The sequence below is a fragment of the Myotis myotis genome, unplaced genomic scaffold, assembly GCF_014108235.1.
Source record: "Myotis myotis isolate mMyoMyo1 unplaced genomic scaffold, mMyoMyo1.p scaffold_m19_p_3, whole genome shotgun sequence".
Classification (NCBI taxonomy): Eukaryota; Metazoa; Chordata; class Mammalia; order Chiroptera; family Vespertilionidae; genus Myotis; species Myotis myotis.
Window position 1 is genome coordinate 170,342,696 of NW_023416335.1, and position 15,867 is coordinate 170,358,562.

The following is a 15,867-nucleotide window of genomic DNA, read 5'->3' on the forward strand; positions in this document are numbered from 1 at the left end:
GAAGTTAAGTGAACTGTGATGTTGCTTAATGATTTGAGGGATTTTTCAGAGATTTAATTGCTGAACACTCTAACCTAGTTTTTATAGCAGTTGTAGTCATCTATTTTGTCTGTGCTTACCAAGGACTATCATAGTAGTTGCCAAGGAATCAAGTCTCTCCTGCTGCTGCCTTCCAGGAGTTTAGGGGAAATTGTGCTTTGGGCTTCTGCAGAAGTGTTTGATATTGAAAATTAAATATATGAAAACCTTGCAGACTCTTTAAAATACTCTGCATAGATTCTTGAAATGGTGAGGGATGTTGTTCCATACATTCTATAAGCACACTTAGGCACGTGACAATAAGAAAGAGTACGTTGAATCTTAGGTGTAAATTTAATTGGCATGGTATGAATACGTTGGATCGTGGTTTTCCCATGGTAGTCATCACAGCCACATGTCAGGGATAACCAGGGGATTTGAGCATGAACACTGAGCACATGGGGGCTAAGGAGTCTCTACATCAACTTTAGAGATGTGTTAGTTTTTGCAGTTTTATCTATTGAGAGTCCTTATAAAATTTTATTAGCATGATGATCCTGCAAAACAGTAACAAAAACATTTGAATAACTTTACTATAGCTAATATTTGAATTTTGCTAATAAGTCAAATAGTACTGATAGATGATTCCATTATTTAGAGGTGGGGAAAACCACTTAAAAAGGACTTTTAATCCTTTGATTTAATAATAAAATTTTATAACAAGGAGATGTACTTTAAACTCTTCATTCTGTCTTTATGGAGAAGTAAATGACTCAAAAGCAAGATGGCATCAGAAATTTTTTCAAGGGGATGATGAGAATAAATTAACCAAAGAACTTATATGCATACATACATAACCCATGGACACAGACAATAGTACATTGAAGTCATGGGAAGGGGATGGTTGCAAGGTGCAGGGAGATCATTGGGGGAGGAAAAGAAACATCTGTAACACTTTGAACAATAAAGACAAATTTTTTAAAAAGATAAATTAAAAAAATAGAAAGTGAGTCCTTAGAAGTTGGCATCTATTCAAATCAGTGTTCACATAGTTGATTAATAATTGTCTTTATGCATTATATTTAAATTCTATTTATAATGATTGTTAATATTAAGACATGTTTATTGAGCATCTAATACATGTAAGATCTACTGTACTAGATGCTGGGGCTACAACAATAGGTAAGATGTGATCTTTTCTCATGTAGGTGTTATGTAGTCCAGTTGGTGGGGAGATAGGACACAGCCATGCAAGGATCAATAGCATTACAGAGCAGTGTGGAAGACCACAATTCTGAAGAGGTACTTTAAGGGCTCCACAAATATTAGATGCACATTTCTTTTTAAAATATTTTAACCATTTAAAAAATAAACACATTATATAAATGTGGTTTTTGCACCAAATATTATCCACAGAAGGAAGACCACAAAAGCTAATAAATTTATTTTGCAAATTAATTTATTCCTCTTTTAGAATTTCAAAATAAAGTAGCAAAACCTTTATTTGTATTTCTTAAACACTGTGAAAGAAGACACATAGCAATAGAAGCATTTTTTAGCATTTATTTTCCCTTTTCTACCTTTGCCCTCATATAATGGTTTTGTTCCCAAGTTATTTCTCTAACCCCCACAAAAAAAACAAAACCTCTTCTGGCAATTTCTTTCCATTTTTTTCCCTTCTGATTCTCCATCACAAAATCTCAAAAACTGATCTGTCAAGTTAACATCTACCTCAGAAAGCTTGGGAGGAGGAGTCATTGAGCAGGCCAAACTAGAGAATGCTCTTCTGAGGGCCTGGGGAGGAGAAATCCAGGGACTTCACATGGAGTTGTTTTCATCCTTTATAGACTGCATGGTGCTAGAGCTCTCTGACCAGGTCTTCAAATGACAATTTCCTAGGAGTCATTACATTAACAATATATGTTTAAGGACAAAAAAGAAATATAGTTTCTCATAACCAGAAGGATTTTATCATACAGTGTGCTGGGCCAGCTCAGCCAAGGGTTCAGTGAGCCTGAGGGGGCGCGGCGAAGGATGTAGAAAAGACAAAGAGAAAAAGCTGGGTCTCAGCGGTTCTCAACCTGTCGGTCGCAACCCCTTTGGCGGTTGAATGACCCTTTCACAGGGGTTGCCTAAGACCATCCTGCATATCAGATATTTACATTACGATTCATAACAGTAGCAACATTACAGTTATGAAGTAGCAACGAAAATAATTTTATGGTTGGGTCACAACATGAGGAACTGTATTTAAAGGGCCAGAAGGTTGAGAACCACTGGCTCTAGGTGGATCTCCTGTCCTGGCTAAGGCCACAGAGAGAGACCCAGGCAGCAAGCTGAGCCTTTATTTTATAGCCAGAGGTAAACAGGTATTGGTCACCATAGTTACACTATTCTTGTGAGTTTTACTTGTTTTGGCAGCACTTGCTACATCTCCCTCAGCCCATTAGCTACCCATATAAGATCTAGGAAGTTACAAGGTCAAGCCTAATTATGCTAAGAGGGCTATGCCCTCTAAGCTGAGACTTGTCCCTTTGCCAACAGGTAAGTCTGAGGCTTAACCCTATAGCCATGCCCTACAATACAGCATTTTGCAATAGTGAACCTCAACCATCTTGTTTTGCTATTAGGACATGTGATGGTATTCTTTTATCTTTTATGACATTTGACACCAAAATTTACTTGATATGATTCATAAGTGGATGAATACTGGAGGATAGATATGTATACTAGTCTACTGTAAAAATGATAATGTCTGGTAATTTTGGAGCAAAGAAAATTGCTGTCCTCTTTTCAAAAAATGATGAGCCACCAAGGTTTTCAAAGTAAAATGTTTTGACAATGCAAGGGTAAGAAGTGGATGTAAAGATAAGCCAAAATCACTCTAACTGATTTGGCTCAGTGGATAGAGCGTCAACCTGTGGACTGAAGGATTCCGGGTTTGATTCCAGTCAAGAGCACATGCCTGGGTTGCAGGCTTGATCCCCAATAGGGGGTGTGCAGGAGGCAGTCAATCAATGATTCTCTCATATCGTTGATGTTTCTATCGCTCTCCCTCTCCCTTTCTCTCTAAAATCAATAAAAATATGTTTGTTTTAAAAAAAGATAAGCCAAAATCTATCAGAAATATATATGAATTCAGGGAACCAGTGTTTATAAGATAGATATGTTTCTAGGATTAGATGTAATAACTGATAAGTTAGCTACATTATAAAAATTTTGTGTCTTTTAGGTCTATATACCTTTAAAGTCACATTATTAGGCAATAAAAATTTGGGTTTACTGTGTTACTAAATTTTTTTAATATTCATTGTTCCTTTATTTCATTTGTAAATTATTCATAAAATGACATTATAAAGGGGTCCATGGTAATGGCTATTTTTTCTGATGTACTGATGGTTTAGACATGAACTAAATAAAGTTCTTTCTACCCTGTCATAATAAGTCCCCTGACTGTTTGCTCTATCACAGCACACTATTTTCTTCTTAGTGCTTTTGACAAAATTTACTTTTATTTCCTTTTGTATGGTGTCTTTCTCATCTGCTTAGTAAACTATGAGGGCACAGACTAAGTCTGTCTTGTTATATAGTGAATCTCCAGCACACCACCTAGTCCTTGACAAGTGTTAAGTGTATAATAAATTTGCCAATGGGGTGGGTGCTTATACAGTCTTCCTTGGTTAGGTTTTTGGACTTTGTCAGCAGATTCAGATTTGGGGTTAGTTCAGCCATTTTACTCACTGAGATATATTATATTGCTTCAAATTACCATATATGTTAGTGTCATGAACCAGATTGTTTCTTTCTGAATTCTGAGTAATGCTGCCTGTTTTAGAAAAGAACCAGTAATTGCTTTATGTCTTGTTTGTTTTTTTCTTTTTGCATGTTCAATTTGATTAAGCTAATTTGTAATGAGATTGATCAAGCTTAAAGCATTTTTCTTATATTTAGCACATATTGTATTGGAGGGTGGTGGAGATGAAAGGCAGACACATAATTAGAAATGGTATATATTAAGCCTCCTATGCACATGGAAGGTTTAACAGCTTCTAAAATATTTTGTTTTGATGAATAGTAGGTATCCATTAAGTGGTTGTTGAAATGTTTTCTTTTTTTATGTTACAGTAAATTATCACTCCTGCCAAACACAGTCTATTTGGGCATTTATGATGGGTAAATAGATACATAGGGACTCCAAAATTTTTGAATACAGTATTTCACAAGTTATAGCCTAATTATGATATATGTAAGAAGATAATACTAGTAGAGTGCATTTGGGATATGGCTGGACAGCACTTATTTTACTTATTAGATGACCTTATTGTTCTTATTACAGAACCTTTGGTATTACAGATGTATTGTTAAAACCCTGAGTAATAAACCCCTGAACATAAAAAGGCATATCTTATAAATGATATATCCTGTCCCTTATTTCCTGAGTAAACTCTTCCACCTCTAAAATTCCATACTGTCCTCCTTATTTTTCTCATTAAATAGAAAAGGGATCAAAGTTAGACCTTGTTAAGCTCCCTGGAGGTAGGAGGGCTTCCTTTTTAACAGGGCACGGTGAAGATGAATCACTTTATGATAGGATAAAAAGCTCATCATAAGCTGTGTTCCCTCTGTCTTCAGTGAAGAATCTTTAGAGCTCATTTAGCCTCTAGAGCAGTGGTTCTCAACCTTCGTAATGCCGCGACCCTTTAATACAGTTCCTCATGTTGTGGTGACCCCAACCATAAAATTATTTTCATTGCTACTTCATAACTGTAATTTTGCTACTGTTATGAATCGTAATATAAATATCTGATATGCAGGATGTATTTTCATTGTTACACATTGAACATAATTAAAGCATAGTGGTTAATCACAAAAACAATATGTAATTATATATGTGTTTTCTGATGGTCTTAGGCAACCCCTGTGAAAGGGTCATTCGACCACCAAAGGTGTTGCGACCCACAGGTTGAGAACCGCTGCTCTAGAGAGCAGCAGAAAACTTTATTTCAATAGTTAGGCTATATGCATACATGTATATTTATATATTGTGTTTTTCTCCCAAATTTGAAACAGAACAAATAATCCTAGAACAGAAGAGCAAAGGTATAATCTTTAAGTGAAAATCAACCACCATTAAAATAAAAGAATGGAATAGTGTATATTTAGTAAAATCTAGGATAAAAAGAGAGAATAAAAAATACAACTACTCAAGAACAGAAATAAACATTTTTCTTAAGAAAAAAGAGAACCACTATAGAAAATTTGTTGGTGAGTAAAAAATACTGTAAAATCAATAACAAGCAACACTAGGTACAGAAATTACGTAGTTACTTATCAGACAACTAGTCTCACATTTCCACTTGCTCTAAGGACAGCTTTGCTTATCCTACCTATCTAATAAAAGAGAAACATGGTAATTAGCCGTACCTCTGCTGCCCTTCCCATTGGCTAATCAGGGCAATATGCAAATTAACTGCCAGCCAAGATGGCGGCCGGCAGCCAGGCAGCTTGAAGCGAACATGAGGCTTGCTTGCTTCAGTGACGGAGGACTCCAACGTTCCCCGCCTGCCTTGCCGGCCTCTGAGCTTGCAGTTTGAAACATTGTTACAAATATAGAAGCTAAACAAAACCCCAGAAACCTGCTTTCAGCCAGCCGGGATCTCAGAGCTGGAGTTGAAACAGAGTTTCGATTATAGAACCCAAACAAACCAGATACCTGCTTTCAGCAGCCGATACCTAAGAGCTGGAGCCAAGCCTCAGAGGTAAAGCTGACCCAGAATAAAAAGAAAAAAAGAAAAAAGGAGCGGTTGGGAGCTCCAGTCACCCGCCAGCCTGAAAACAGCCCACAGCCCCTCACCCAGTCTGGCCAGGCACCCTGATCCAGGACACCCTTCAGGGCAAACCAGCCGGCCCCCACCCGTGCACCAGGCCTCTATCCTATATAGTAAAAGGGCAATATGCCTCCCAGCACCGGGATCAGCGGAGCTGCAAGGCCTCCCGGCACCGGGATCAGCATGACAGGGGGCAGTGCCCAAACCCCCTGATCGCCCTGCAGCTCTGTGTGTGACAGGGGATGGGGCCACAACCTCCCTATCCGCCCTGCTCTGTATGTGACAGGGGAAGGTGCCCCAACCCCCTGATCAGCCCTGCTCTGTGCCTGATAGGGGGGAGCCCCCCAACCCCATGATCGCCCTGTGGCTCTGTGTGTGACAGGGTGCGGTGCCCTAAACCCCCCCCCCCCCACGGGCCTTGCTCTGTGTGTGACGGGGTAGAGCCATAGCCACCCCATTGGCCCTGCCCTGAGTGTGACAGTGGCGGTGCCCTAACCCTGATCAGCCCTGCTCTGTGGGTGATAGAGTGCGGCGCCCCAACTGCCCCCCACGGGCCCTGCTCTGTGTTTGACGGGGTAGAGCCATAACCTCCCCATCGGCCCTGCCCTGAGTGTGACGGTGCGGCGCCCCAACCCCCTGATTCGCCCTGCTCTGTGTGCGACGGGGCGGTGCCCCAACTCCCCTATCGGCCCTACTCTGTGCGTGACGGGGGAGCTCCTCAACCCCCTGATGGGCCCTGCTCTGTGCGTGACAGGGGGGAGCTCCCCAACCCCCTGATTAACCCTGCTCTGTGCGTGACAGGGTACAGAGCCCCAACCCCCTGATTGGCCCTGCTCTGTGCGTGACAAGGGGTGGCGCCGCAACCTTCCCATCGACCCTGCCTTGAGTGTGACGGGGGGTGGTGCCCCAACCCCCCAATCAGCCCTACCCTGAGCGTGACTGAGGGTGGCATTGCAAACTCCTGATATGCCCTGCTCTATGCATGACAGGGGGCGGTGCCCCAAATCCCCAATCAGCCCTCCTCTGAGCCCGACCAGGGGCTGTACCTAGGGATTGGGCCTGCCCTCTGCCACCCGGGAGCAGGCCTAAGCCAGCAGGTTATCTCCCAAGGGGTCCCAGACTGCGAGAGGGCACAGGCCAGGCTGAGGGGACCCCCACCCCCTGAGTGCACAAATTTTTGTGCACCGGGCCTCTAGTCTAATCTAATAATAGACAAACATGGTAATTGACCATACCTATACTACGCTTCCCATTGGCTAATCAGCAGGATATGCAAATTAACACAACCAAGATGGCGGCAGGCAGCCATGCAGCTGAAGCGAGCAGGAGGCTTGCTTACTCCGGTGATGGAGGAAGCCAAGGTTCCCCGCCTGCCGCGGCCCAGCCCTGAGCTCCACTCTAAGCAACAAAGTTGCAATTATAGAAGCTAAACAAACCCCAGATACCTGCTTTCTGCAGGCCGTGGCTTCAGAGCTGGAGCGGCAAGAATTACTTTCAATTATAGAAGGTAAATAAATCCCAGAATCAAAAAAAAAAAGAAGAGGCTGGGAGCTTCAGTCACCGGCTTGGCCAGCCTGAAAACAGCCCTCAGCCCCTCATACAGACTGGCCAGGCACCCCAGTGGGGACCCCCACCCTGAAGGGGGTGTGACCAGCTGCAAACAGCCATCAGCCCCTCACCCAGGCTGGTCAGGCACCCAAGCAGGACCCCCACCCTGATCCAGGACACCCTTCAGGGCAAACCAGCTGGCCCCCACCCGTGCACCAGGCCTCTATCCTATATAGTAAAAGGGTAATATGCAAACTGACCCTAACAGGAGAAATACTGGGAATGACTGGTCACTATGACACACACTGACCACCAGGGGGCAGACACTCAATGTAGGAGCTGCCCTCTGGTGGTCAGTGAGCTCCCACATGGAGGAGCTCTGCTCAGCCACAAGCCAGGCTGACGGCTGCCAGTATAGTGGTGGTGGTGGGAGCCTCTCCTGCCTCCTCAGCAGTGCTAAGGATGTCCAACTGCAGTTTAGGTCTGCTCTCCGCTGGCAAGTGGACATCCCCCGAGGGCTGCCGGGCTGTCAGAGGGATGTCTGATTGCCATCTTAGGCCTGACCCCCAGGGAGCAGGCCTAAGCCAGCAGGTGGACATTCCCCAAGGGGTCCCAGACTGCGAGAAGGCACAGGCCGGCTGAGGTACCCCCCCGAATGCACAAATTTTGTGCACTAGGCCTCTATTCCTATACAATAAGAGAGGAATATGCTAATTAGCCATTATGCCCTGAAGCATAATGACCAATTGCATCAATTTCAAATCACAGATCAGCAGGAGGGTGGGCCAGCGAGGTGCAAGTGGGCTGCGGAGAACTACAAGAGGGGGCAGGGCAGCAAGCTATGAGGAGGGCAGGGGGAGCTACAGGAGGGTGGGGCAGCAGGCAGAGCTACAGGAGGGCGGGGCAGCAGGTGGAGAGCTATAGGAGGGTGGCAGAAACCTACTGGTGCATGGATTAGTGCACAGGGCTACTAGTATTTTAAAAATCTAAAAAGCCAACGTGCCCAACACCAAGTTCATCACTTCCTCTTGTTTAGAATAGTCCTGTTCTTGGCATTCTGCAACTAAGGGTCTTAGTCCTTTTGAGCTGCTCTAACAACAATACCATCGACTGTGTGGGACATAAACAACAAACATTTATTTTTCACAGTCCTTGAGACTGGGAAGTTCAAGATCATGCCACTGGCACATTCAGTGTCTAATGAGGACACACTTCTCTTTAACAGCCAATTTCTCACTGTGTTCTCACATGGTAGAAGGGGCAAAGGATCTCTCTCTGTGGCCTCTTTTATAAGAGCATTAATCCCATTCATGATGGCTCTACCTGCATGACTTAATCATCTACCAAAGGCTCCACCTCTAATACTATCACCTTAGGGGATAGGATTTCAATATGTGAATTTGGGGAGGAGGGACACAAACATTCTGTCCATAGCACTGTGCTTCCTAATTCCCTATTTCTTTCTGTTTTATTTCTATTGGGGAGTGGGTGTTGTTCTTTATCCTTCTTATTCAGCACATATCCGGTTGTATTATCCTTCTGAATGTCAATAGATTCACTGCTTCAATTCCATTCCCCTGACTACGCCATAGAATAGATTCTTATTACTATTACTTCATTTCTATTTTGACATGGTAGTCTTCTAGTTTGTTTCCTGATTCCAGTCTCTCACCTGAGCAGTTTAAATAATTGTTCTTTGTGAGTTGGTTTTGCCTTGTAGGAGAGTATATGTTTATTATTTTGCTCTTACCACGGAGACTTTAACACTTAGAAAAATTCTAGATTCATATCTCATTTAGAAGATAAATTAGTGCCCTGGCCAGATAGCTCAGTTGGTTAAAGCATCATCTCGATATTCCAAGGTTGGAAGTTCGATCCCCAGTCAGGACACATACAAGAATCAACCAATGGGTGCATGAATAAGTGGAACAACAAATCGATGTTTCCCCTCCCTCTCTCCCTTCATACCTTTTTCTCTCCCTCGTCCTTCCTTCTCTAAAATCAATCAATCAAGTTTTTTTAAAAAGAGAAAGAATTTATTTATTTAACTCAACCTCCTGGCTTAATGAAACAAAACCTTCTCTACTAATATGCTTTTATTTTTACACTAATAGACTCATATTTTATATGGGCCATATAAAAGGAGAAATGATCCTAGAAAGATTCTGGAGACATAAAACTTGTTAAATATGAAAAGCAGCAGTTGTAAGATTCATGAAGTTGGGGAATTAGGATTATCTCTTTCTCACAGAAGTGGGAGTGAGAATGTTGAGGAACAGTGTCACAGAATAGTTGGGTCCCCACTTGGAGACATGTTGGAGGGAAGGGGGAGTGATTGATCATGTTATAAAAACATTTTTTACCTAACCACAGCACAATGTTATATTCCTGAAAATCTTCATGATTTAGAGTGTCCATGATTGAGATATTTAGATCTTATGGATAAAAACTGCTTTTGGGTATTGAGGTCATTAATGAATCCAATACATCTAGAAAAATAATCAACTTTACTTAAAGGCAGCACTAAGTAAAGAGAATATAAATAAATTATGTATTTTAAGTTAGTATTAATGGCTCCTGAATAACATCAATTTATTGATTGCTTGAAACTTCAGGATTTTATACTAGGTTCAAACGAATGTAAATTTATATGAATGTTTGAAATTTTATTGTAATTCAGGTTTATTCATTAACCATTTTGGAAATTTATTTTGCATTAAATTTTGGGTTGCAGAAGGGAGCAACATTACAAAATGTAAGAAAGGAAATTGTCAAACCTTCATTTGTTATGGAAGAAATAGATTCAGAGATCCTTAATGACTTGGAGACAAAATGATTACTACACCTCAGTTGCATTTTATATCCTGGGGTGACTTTGAATTTTAGGTGACTTACTATTCACTAGGCCCTAGTCTAAACAAATCTTTCCTCAACTCTACCACACCTTTTAGCTTTCTCTTTCTATATTCCAGCATTATTAAAAGAGAAATTAATTCTTGCTGCTCTTTTTCATTATTTGTTTACTTCTGTGTAGTGACCCTGAACAATGACTAAGCTTAGACATTACTGTACTCCTTTTCTTAAAAAAATTAATCTTTCTCCCTCATTAAACCTGATTTTATTATTCACTCATTCTTCAGAAAATATTTTTATATGCTTTTATTGAGTTTTTTAGAGAGAGAGAAAGGGAGAGGGATAGAGAGATAGAAACATAATAAGAAACATCAATCAGCTGCCTCCTGCACGCCCCCTACTGGGGGTCGAGCCCACAACTCAGGTATGTGCCCTGACCAAGAATCGAACTGAGCCCTCTTGGTTCATGAGTTGATGGTCAACCATGGGCCACATCGGCCGGGCACAAATATTAAGTATCTAGTATTTTTTCAGTATTGTGCCGGGTATTAGTTAAACAGTGGTATGCACTCTTTACTTGTGGAGTTTATTTTCGAAGTAGAAACAAGACAAAATTAAAACTGCATCTCCTTCCCCAATACTCCCTATGATCCTTACTTTATTTATTTATATAGCATTTATTAGCATCAGAGACTGTTTTTTCTTTTTTTATGCCACCCACAGAAACTTGGCTACAGGAGGGCAAGGGTTTCTCTATGTTTTGCTAAAGGAATGTTTGTTGGTTGAGAAGTGAGAAAATCACATCTGGCTAGTCATCGTGTCTCCTTGATCATGCTTCTTTAGTCTGTCTTAAATAACTCCACTGCTGCTTCCTTAGTTCAAGCCCCTTTTAATTTTGCTCGATCCATTAAAGTAGCTTCTTAACAGTTTCCCTGCCTCTTTTGTACCTTTCCTCTTAAGATTGCTGCCAGTAATCTTTGTAAAATTCAAATCTGAATTTCTTCAATGCTCTTCCATCTATTAAGGGTAAATCAAACTTCCTCGGTTTTCATTATTGGGTTCCTGCCTGGCCATCCAGCCTTGCTCTTTTTATTTCTCTGCCACTCCCTGATTTTCATCTCAAACTTTATGCTCCAGTAGTACTAATATATTACATTTCTTCAAGCTTTTTCACAAAGTGTGGTGGCCAGACCAGAGGCATAGCTTGGCTTGGAAACTAGTTAGAAATGCAAATTATTGCACTACTTCGGGCCTATTGAAATCAGAAACCCTGGGAGTGGGGTTAAGTCTTCCAGGTGATCCCGTTGTATGTAAATTTGAGAACCATTCCTTTAACCCCTTTTTTTAAAAAATTCATTTCTTTTTTTTTTTCTTTCTCATATTCTAGTTTGTTTTATTAAATGGAACGTGTTAACTAGATTCTAAAAGATTTAGGATAAAAATTATACATATGCATTGGAGAGAGGGCTGCAAATGTAGGGAAAATCCAAGTATTCTTTTTTTTTTTAGAGTTTCTTTTTTTTTTATTTTTTTTTTAAATTTTTTTAAATTAAATCTTTATTGTTCAGATTATTACATTTGTTCCTCTTTTCCCCCCCCCATAACTCCCCTCCTCCCAGTTCCCGCCCCACCCTCCGCCCTCACTCCCCACCCACTGTCCTCATCCATAGGTGCACGATTTTTGTCCAGTCTCTTCCCGCATCTCCCACACCCCTTTCCCCCCCAAGAATAGTCAGTCCATTCCCTTTCTATGTCCCTGATTCTATTATAATCAACAGTTCATTCTGTTCATCAGATTATTTATTCACTTGATTCTTAGATTCACTTGTTGATAGATGCATGTTTGTTGTTCATAATTTGTATCTTTACCTTTTTCTTCCTCTTCCTCTTCTTAAAGGATACCTTTCAGCATTTCATATAATCCTGGTTTGGTGGTGATGAACTCCTTTAGCTTTTCCTTATCTGTGAAGCTCTTTATCTGACCTTCAATTCCGAATGATAGCTTTGCTGGATAAAGTAATCTTGGTTGTAGGTTCTTGGTATTCATCACTTTGAATATTTCTTGCCACTCCCTTCTGGCCTGCAAAGTTTCTGTTGAGAAATCAGCTGACAGTCGTATGGGTATTCCCTTGTAGGTAACTGAGTTTCTTTCTCTTGCTGCTTTTAAGATTCTCTCTTTATCTTTTGCTCTTGGCATTTTAATTATGATGTGTCTTGGTGTGGTCCTCTTTGGATTCCTTTTGTTTGGGGTTCTCCGCACTTCTTGGACCTGTAAGTCCATTTCTTTCACCAGGTGGGGGAAGTTTTCTGTCATTATTTCTTCAAATAGGTTTTCAATATCTTGCTCTCTCTCATCTTCTGGCACCCCTATAATTCTGATGTTGGTACGCTTGAAGCTGTCCCAGAGGCTCCTTACACTATCCTCGCATTTTTGGATTCTTTTTTCATTTTGCTTTTCCGGTTGGGTGTTTTTTGCTTCTTCGCATTTCAAATCTTTGCCTTGATTCTTGCGCTCCTCTGGTCTGCTGTCGGGAGTCTGTATAATATTCGTTATTTCAGTCCGTGTATGCTTAATTTCTAGTTGGTTCCCCAATATAACATCGAGGGTCTCATTAGTTTTCTTGTAGATCTCATTAAGTTTATCGGCGTCTTCTAAACAGTTCTTCAGAGACCTTAAAAGTGTGGTTCTGAACTCTATATCTTCCATTGACAATTTTGTCCTGTTTTCTTTGTCTCCGCATTTTTTATGCTTCCTTGGTGCACCCCCTAGTGGTCTTTGTTTGCAGTCTTATAATTAAACCTTGATTGTTGTAGCTAATACCAGGGAGGGTTTGACCTCCAGGCCAAGTGGCTATGAGAATCAGCTGTGTCAGCAGTGAGAGAACTTCTGTCCTTTAGGGAGGTGCTAATCTAGCCTTTGCCTGAGGCTATCCGGCAAATGCCTCAGTGCAGGGCTTGGGCGGGGCGGGTCGCACAGGATCAACAGGGTGGGCCGGAGAGAGCAGTTATGGCGGCTCTCAGTCCTGTCCCCAGGGGCTCTGCCTCTCTGAGTCCCAGCACCCACTGCAAAGCTCGGAGAGAAAGCTGCACTCGCTCTGACCGAAGCCAGACAGTCCCGCTTCTCCCGTTTGAGTCTGGGTCCCTAAAGACTCGCCCGGATCTGGAGCTCAGAGTCTGCAACTCCCTCCCGATTGAAAACGCCAACCGCGCCCTCCGCCGCCAGCCCGCTCGCGCACTCCGCACCTCAGAATTTGACTTCAGCACTGCGCCTCCTCTGAGTGTCCGTATGCGTTTCTCTTTCCTCCTAGTTGTAGGACTTCCACTCAGCCAGCGGTCCTGTGGTTCTGGGTGATGTCCCTTCCGTTTTTTGGTTTCACTTTTGAAGTAGTTGTTCAAAGCAGCAAACTCCGGCGTTAACCTATGCCGCCATCTTGGTTCTCTCCTAAAAAATTCATTTCTTCATAAGCTCAGCCATCACTTGCCATGTTTTCAGTGGCACTTTAATTTGTGTAACTCTTAATCTACATCACTAACCGTGATTTATATGTCAACCCTACTTGTGTATTGGACATCTTTCCTGGATATTCTTTCTGTACTTGAGACTCTTTAGGCTCTAAACAAAATTAATTTCCCATCTGCTGAAATCTGTTTTGCATGCTGTTTCCTGTTTCCTCCTTCAAAGGATTCCTCTGTGCAGCTTTGATTGTAGATTATGCAGTATTTTCTCATTAGTTTCTATTTTGTCTTGCTTGTCTAGAGAAACCAAAAGAAAAAAAAAAGTGTTGTTTTTTTTTGTAACTCTACTGACCAAAATAGGGTCAGGATTTTCCAGACAATAAATTAACTATTGTTTATAGACCCATCTGTTGAAATGTATTTTTATCTTATGCTCCCTAACTTTTTCCTTCCTTCCCTTTTCCCTTTCTCAGTCTTCTTTTTCTCTTTCATTTTAAGAACTTAGAGATTACTTAACTTTGAATCTTGACTTTAGTTGCCCAAGTCCTACCATAAAGCTGGAGGGATCCTTGATCTAGGCCTATAGAGTGATAGCTTGTACTGGCACCAAAGATTAAAGCCAGACAACATTTCAGATATCTCTCTGCAGTTCCTACAGTAGTTTCTCAGTAAACGTTTTTTAATGAATAAGTGAGTGAGGAGGCATGTGTCAAAAGATTGGGCAGATCTTCAAGGTCAAAAAAGCATGGTGAGCTTGTGGCTAGAATACATAAGGCACCTCAAGGAATTGAGCAATAATGACTGAGAAATTTCAACACTCAAATATTTATTAAGTGAATAAATGAAAGATTTTAAAGGAAAAAACAAGTAGTCATAGTCACAGATGGTTAGATATTTCCTTCTCGGAGGGAGGAAGGATAAAATTAAATGTTATTTCAGTGTAAACTTTCAAGTTTAATTTTTAAAATTTGTGTGCATTTTTATGTGTGCTTCCCTATGAACATTCAGTTTGATACATATTTTTAATAATTTCATATTGATTTATGTATGTTATATTCTAATGGTTTGACCATATATCTTGGGCTATAACTTTTAGCTATTATATTTCTACTAGAGGCCTGGTGCACAAATTTGTGCACCAGTGCGGTCCCTTGGCCTGGCCTGCAGGATCGGGCTGAAACCGGCTCTCTGGCATCCCCCGAGGGGTCCTGGATTGCGAGAGGGCACAGGCCAGGCCAAGGGACCTCACCAGTGCACCATCAGGGCCAGGGAGGGACGCAGGAGGTTGGCCAGCCAGGGAGGGCTCCAGGTCATGTCTGGCCCATCTTGCTCAGTCCCGATCGTCCAGACCCCAGCAGCAAACTAACATACCAGTCGGAGCCTCTGCCCCCGGTGGTCAGTGTACATCATAGTGAGCGGTTGAGCGGTCTTAGCATATCATGCTTTGATTGGTTGAATGGATGATCGGACACTTAGCGGCTTTTATTATATAGAACTTTTGTTGGGTTGGAAAAACAATGTTATTAAATTGTTAAATTGCACATCTGAATTACTTTGCATATGAAGAATTTTTATACTTGAAATTTATAATATATATCTAGTCTCATAATTTGAGCTATTTTCTCATAAAGAGTATGTATTCTTAAGTTATAATAATTTTTAAAAACTTTCTTTTTAACATACACACAGGAAACCTCGACCTGTCTCCCAGTTGGTTGCACAGCAGGTTACTCAGCAGTTTGTGCCCCCTACACAGTCAAAGAAAGAGAAAAAAGATAAAGTAGAAAAAGAAAAGAGTGAAAAGGAAACAACTAGCAAAAAGAACAGTCATAAGAAAACCAGGTAAATTTTTAAAATATTTTATGGTACTTTTGAAATAATAAAATTAACCATTTTATCTCTTTTAATATAATATATACAAAGTAGAAGTAAAAGATTTCATCTCCTTTATTGTAAAGTATCATGAAATTGGTTTTGGTGGGGGTTTTTTGTAGTTTGAAAGGTGTACAGACAGTCCTCGGGTTACGTCGGACTTGACGTACGTCGTTTCGTGGTTATGATGTCACCATCTCCCATTTATTTATTAAAAAAGAAAAGTTCCATCATTTCAACATATGTACATATGTGCTTTATGTTTTTTATTACTTATTTATCACAAGTAAAG

General features: G+C 41.1%; 1 protein-coding gene across 2 annotated transcripts in view; it reads left to right on the forward strand.

Annotated features, from left to right (window-relative positions):
- The window catches only part of YAF2 (YY1 associated factor 2), a 120,479-nt gene that overhangs the window by 95,815 nt on the left and 8,797 nt on the right, over positions 1-15,867 (forward strand). For both annotated transcript variants that reach the window (XR_004965753.1, XM_036297289.1), the window contains exon 3: positions 15,393-15,545. Coding sequence is in view for 1 of the 2 variants with exons in the window: in XM_036297289.1 (XP_036153182.1) it covers positions 15,393-15,545 (153 nt within the window). In the remaining variant the exon portion in view is untranslated. The remainder of the gene's footprint in view (positions 1-15,392; positions 15,546-15,867) is intronic.